Source organism: Schistocerca cancellata, chromosome 2, assembly GCF_023864275.1.
Source record: "Schistocerca cancellata isolate TAMUIC-IGC-003103 chromosome 2, iqSchCanc2.1, whole genome shotgun sequence".
Taxonomy (NCBI): Eukaryota; Metazoa; Arthropoda; class Insecta; order Orthoptera; family Acrididae; genus Schistocerca; species Schistocerca cancellata.
Window position 1 is genome coordinate 1,140,158,439 of NC_064627.1, and position 5,835 is coordinate 1,140,164,273.

A 5,835-nucleotide genomic window follows, 5' to 3' on the forward strand; every position below is an offset into this window, starting at 1 on the left:
GAATGCTGCTGACAGCTAGGTTCCCGGACTCGCACACACTACGTGGACATTCGCCCGCCGGAGATCATCGCCCTCAGTGTCTCGTGTGTGCCGTCGTGCTTAGTGTTCAGTGTTCACCGTCACACTCCATCGTTCACCTGTGCCATCGACATCTTCAGTGTTTGTACGTCGTGTCAACAGTTTGTAGTGTGGATTATCGTCGAGTGTGAAGGACTCCGTGTTTGTATTTATGTGTCTACTGTTTTATTATCTACCGTTATGTAACGTATGTGTATTCTTTCTGTTGTTTTCTTGTTGTCTATTCTATGGCTAAAGAGCAGCGTAGAATGCTGCTGACAGACAGGTTCCCGGACTCGCGCACACTACGTGGACATTCGCCCGCCGGATATCATCGCCCTCAGTGTCTCGTGTGTGCCGTCGTGCTTAGTGTTCAGTGTTCACCGTCACACTCCATCGTTCACCTGTGCCATCGACATCTTCAGTGTTTGTGCGTCGTGTCAACAGTTTGTAGTGTGGATTATCGTCGAGTGTGAAGGACTCCGTGTTTGTATTTATGTGTCTACTGTTTTATTATCCACCGTTATGTAACGTATGTGTATTCTTTCTGTTGTTTTCTTGTTGTCTATTCTGTGGCTAAAGAGCAGCGTAGAATGCTGCTGACAGACAGGTTCCCGGACTCGCACACACTACGTGGACATTCGCGCGCCGGAGATCATCGCCCTCAGTGTCTCGTGTGTGCCGTCGTGCTTAGTGTTCAGTGTTCACCGTCACACTCCATCGTTCACCTGTGCCATCGACATCTTCAGTGTTTGTATATCGTGTCAACAGTTTGTAGTGTGGATTATCGTCGAGTGTGAAGGACTCCGTGTTTGTATTTATGTGTCTACTGTTTTATTATCCACCGTTATGTAACGTATGTGTATTCTTTCTGTTGTTTTCTTGTTGTCTATTCTATGGCTAAAGAGCAGCGTAGAATGCTGCTGACAGACAGGTTCCCGGACTCGCACACACTACGTGGACATTCGCGCGCCAGAGATCATCGCCCTCAGTGTCTCGTGTGTGCCGTCGTGCTTAGTGTTCAGTGTTCACCGTCACACTCCATCGTTCACCTGTGCCATCGACATCTTCAGTGTTTGTGCGTCGTGTCAACAGTTTGTAGTGTGGTTTATCGTTGAGTGTGAAGGACTCCGTGTTTGTATTTATGTGTCTACTGTTTTATTATCCACCGTTATGTAACGTATGTGTATTCTTTCTGTTGTTTTCTCGTTGTCTATTCTATGGCTAATGAGCAGCGTAGAATGCTGCTGACAGGCAGGTCCCCGGACTCGCACACACTACTTGGACATTCACGCGCCGGAGATCATCACTCTCAGTGTCTCGTGTGTGCCGTCGTGTTTAGTGTTCAGTGTTCACCGTCACACTCCATCGTTCACCTGTGCCATCGACATCTTCAGTGTTTGTGCGTCGTGTCAACAGTTTGTAGTGGGGATTATCGTCGAGTGTGAAGGACTCCGTGTTTGTATTTATGTGTCTACTGTTTTATTATCTACCGTTATGTAACGTATGTGTATTCTTTCTGTTGTTTTCTCGTTGTCTATTCTATGGCTAATGAGCAGCGTAGAATGCTGCTGACAGGCAGGTCCCCGGACTCGCACACACTACTTGGACATTCACGCGCCGGAGATCATCACTCTCAGTGTCTCGTGTGTGCCGTCGTGTTTAGTGTTCAGTATTCACCGTCACACTCCATCGTTCACCTGTGCCATCGACATCTTCAGTGTTTGTGCGTCGTGTCAACAGTTTGTAGTGGGGATTATCGTCGAGTGTGAAGGACTCCGTGTTTGTATTTATGTGTCTACTGTTTTATTATCTACCGTTATGTAACGTATGTGTATTCTTTCTGTTGTTTTCTCGTTGTCTATTCTATGGCTAAAGAGCAGCGTAGAATGCTGCTGACAGGCAGGTCCCCGGACTCGCACACACTACGTGGACATTCGCGCTGCAGTCTGGAACCGTGAGACCGCTACGGTCGCAGGTTCGAATCCTGCCTCGGGCATGGATGTGTGTGATGTCCTTAGGTTAGTTAGGTTTAACTAGTTCTAAGTTCTAGGGGACTAATGACCTCAGCAGTTGAGTCCCATAGTGCTCAGAGCCATTTGAACCATTTTTGATATCTTTTACACAAATTCTGGGATGTTAACATCTGAATAGCTGTTCTCTGCAAAACACTGTTTTTTATAGTTGGAGGGTCCAGCATGTGAAGCAAGATACTGAAACTTGTTAAAGACTTACTGAAAATTATCTTTTGATGCAGTTTTAGATTTGAAGTTAACATTTAAATACCTTAGATAATGACTGACTTTTTCAGTAAACAAAATGTCCATGAAAGCCTCTAATAATAATTTCATGTCCCACAATGTAATTTTATTTTGTTAAAGAGTGGAGCCCCTCCACACTGCCACTAGCAAAAGTTCTACAATCACCTCTGCATTGATTAGTTTTTTAATCAATACACGTCCATCAGGAGATAGAAAATGGATGAAAAATGTAACAAGAATTGAGATTTTAAGGGCAGAGGGCAAAACATGTCATGGCAAGCACCAAGGTGAAAAAATCCCCCACAACTGTTGGACAGGTAGTAAGAGCAGTAGCGGATTTCTTGCTGTCTGCAGCAGATCATGCAAGGGTAGATCACATTAGTAAGTGGGTACCATGTAGTTTGATACTAGTGTTATAACCACCTGCACATCAGTACAAATGCATGTTGGAGCACCCTTTCTGTACTCCAACCTACTTACATTTAATGCCCGATTTAATAAAAATTATACTCTTCCATTTATGGCACCCTTTCTAGAATACAAACTAGCAAAATTATGAGAATTTGTTGTGTTCCACCACAAAGATAGGAAAACTTCCGTGTTTTGCAAATGAAATTTAGTATTGAGCACAAGAGGTTTCACCAATTCACGTTTGGCATTTTCAGTGGTATTCCTTTCGGTCCTATTCAAAGAAACCATTTCTTCCAGTAAATATTTCTCAGCAGGTAACCTATACTGCAAGTCTGCAAAGGCTGAAGTGTTGTTACCATTACAATAAAACAATTTCAGCTAACATCTGAAGATAATAGCAGCATATATTAACAATAATATACGGATTAGTGTTAACACACATGAAACTGATGTCAGTATCATTTTAAGAAACTTGAAATTCAAAATAATTGAATGTCAGAATGGGTGCTACAGCTAACAATTTTTAAGTAAGCAGAAAACAAAATGCTACTGTACTTACAAACTTTGAGGTGCCACATGCCTTGACACAGGCTACCAATAACCCACATGTATTTTTGACATCTCATGCCTCATAACTGGATTGCAATCTGATGATTGCTGCTATCAACATGAAAGATAATATAGTTGTAACCAGTGACCAAATTTCAAAGCCGATACTGAAATTAAGTTCTAAGTTACAAATTCCAGTATTTACATATACATCACTAGTAATCCATTTACGTGTCATAACATTAAACTCAGTGCAAATGTACCTCCATTTTAAGTGAAAGGTCAAGTTTGCCATTCTATGGAAAACACTATTACCTCATACTTCAAGTTTGCCTCTATAGGACTGTGTAACATTTGCTGCTGCTGGATGACTATCGGAGCCATAACTGGAACAAAGAGCTCCGAGTTACCACCTGCCAATATAAACAAACTTCAATTTTAAACTGAAGGTGAAATATGTCATATGTATTCAAACCACTACCACATTATTCTTCAAGCTTTTCGCAGTATCGCTGTGTGACGTCTGCTGCTGTTGCTGACTTCTGGACTCTTAAGGACTGTAACTGTACCTTCATTTTAAGTGAAAGGTGAAATTTGCCAAATGTGTATCCAAACCACTAGTACCTTATTATTCAAGTTTCCCATTTTATAACTGTGTGACATCTGCTGCTGGTGACTGACTTCTGGAGCTATAACTGGAACAAAGTGCTCTGACTTACTGACTGACAATATACATTAAACACTTCAACACAAAACCACTAGTACTCTTTTAATGTAGCATAACAAATATATGCTATGCCCTACAGTTATATCTCCATTTTAAGGGAGAGATCAAATCTGCCAAAAATGTACCCAAACTAGAATTACCTTACTGTTATAATATCCCAAGTATTAAACGGAGACTCATCTGCTGGTGTTGGTGTGCCTCTCGAATCCACTACTGAAACAAACATCTAAGATAAGAAAAGCATATTTTTGGACCAGTAAGCTCTCATTAAATACAATAAATAATATGTACCCTGTAACAGGAAATTCAGGAGTTAGTACTGTTCATATTTAGAAATATAAGTTTTTCAACTTTGGACGCCTTCAGCCGTGTTCGCCTTTCATTTATAATGATACCAGTTTTAGAAAATATTCTTTCACATGGCACAGAAGTGGACACTATATTGAAATTTTCCCTCACCACTTTAGAAATATTTGGGAAAATATATTGATTTTCACGCCACCATGCCAGTGGATCCTCACTTCCACTAATAACTGGGCTGTCCATGTACCTTTGTACTTCCACAATAGCAGCTGACTGAGGAGTGCCCTGGGGCTGTGTTGATTTTACAATTGCACCATAGACACCCCATACTGACAAGGGATCAGTGGTGGTTGAAGTTGACACAGTTTCATGGCTCTGGCCTGTGTTTGTCACTCTTCTGTCACCCATCTTTTGTGTTACTAGTTCAATAAGCTGTTTCTTTGCATTATCTGCTGCAAATCGGCTTTCAAACACAAGAGATTTAAAGCGTGGATCTAGTAGAGTGGCTACTCCTATAGACTTGCTCATCTCTACATTGTGGAAACGGTCCTTCAGGCCTTTTGTTAATTCTTCAATGACAGTCCTTGTCACACTGTTAAATGGCCTTTTCAAAAGTTCTGCACACACTGATAATAATCCCCTTGTCAGAACAATAACCTGAAAACTGGAATAAGTTCAATATAACACAAACAATACAATATCTCAGAAATGATTATGCCGTAATACCACAGCTAACATTTTAGCAAGAAAAAAGCTGCTTAACTTACTTGGCTGCCAGTAGGATATGACTCAGCACTAAGCTGTGTTGAAACCTGTGCAAATGGCTTCAACACAGAGAAGAGTTCTGAGCAGATGTTCCATTCCTCGTCTGTCAGTTGTTCAAAATCAACTGTGAATAGTACAAGTGAAGTCTTCACTGCATCTTTAATTTCAACTATTCGCTCCAACATACACAGAGTAGAGTTCCACCTTGTTGGCACCTCCTGCACCAGTTTTTTAACATGACCTGCCCCATTATTTTGTTGGTATGTCAGCGGTCTTTCTGTTGCCTTGCAGCTTCTCTTGAAGAATGCTACAATAGTTTTGACTTTCTGCTGAATTGACACAAAATGTTTTAGTGCATTCTGCACAATAAGATTTAGTGTATGTGCATAGCACCCAAAGTGTTTCCACTGTAAAATGGATACTGCATTTTTAATATTTGGTGCATTATCCGTCACAACCAGCAAAACTGTCTGTCAGCCTGAAGTTATCTGTCGTGCCTATTAGAGATGCCGACAGATTCGAAGCAGTATGTGCACCAGAGAATTGGGAACATCCTAACAACACAGATTGCAAGGTAAAATCTTCAGACACAAAATGCCCTGTCACCGCCATGTAACCTTCATTTGCTGCCGATGTCCAGAAATCTGTGGTCAAACAAACTGTCTTCGCAGCTGACAGTTTGTCTATCACTCTCTCCTTTGCTGCTGTGTATGCTGCTTGCAGCATTACATCTGAAATATGCTTCCTTCTTGGTAACTCATA

At 41.4% G+C, this 5,835-nt stretch overlaps 1 protein-coding gene across 1 annotated transcript; it reads right to left on the reverse strand.

Annotated features, from left to right (window-relative positions):
- Nucleotides 1-3,902: 3,902 nt before the first annotated feature.
- On the reverse strand, nucleotides 3,903-5,515 carry LOC126163176 (E3 SUMO-protein ligase ZBED1-like). Its single transcript, XM_049920127.1, has 4 exons — nucleotides 5,076-5,515; nucleotides 4,297-4,965; nucleotides 4,146-4,215; nucleotides 3,903-3,973 (listed from the first exon to the last, which is right to left on the reverse strand). Exons 1-2 carry the CDS (start codon nucleotides 5,256-5,258, stop codon nucleotides 4,312-4,314), a joined length of 837 nt encoding a protein of 278 aa, XP_049776084.1. The 5' UTR covers nucleotides 5,259-5,515; the 3' UTR covers nucleotides 3,903-3,973; nucleotides 4,146-4,215; nucleotides 4,297-4,311.
- Nucleotides 5,516-5,835: the final 320 nt, after the last annotated feature.

Bases quoted from the DNA above. Each gene is read 5' to 3' on its own strand.
- LOC126163176 (XM_049920127.1), bottom strand. From the start codon at position 5,258: ATGTTGGAGCGAATAGTTGAAATTAAAGATGCAGTGAAGACTTCACTT. The intron at 4,966-5,075 runs GTAAGTTAAGCA...TCCAGTTTTCAG, and splicing joins CATATCCTACTGGCAGCCAA to GTTATTGTTCTGACAAGGGG.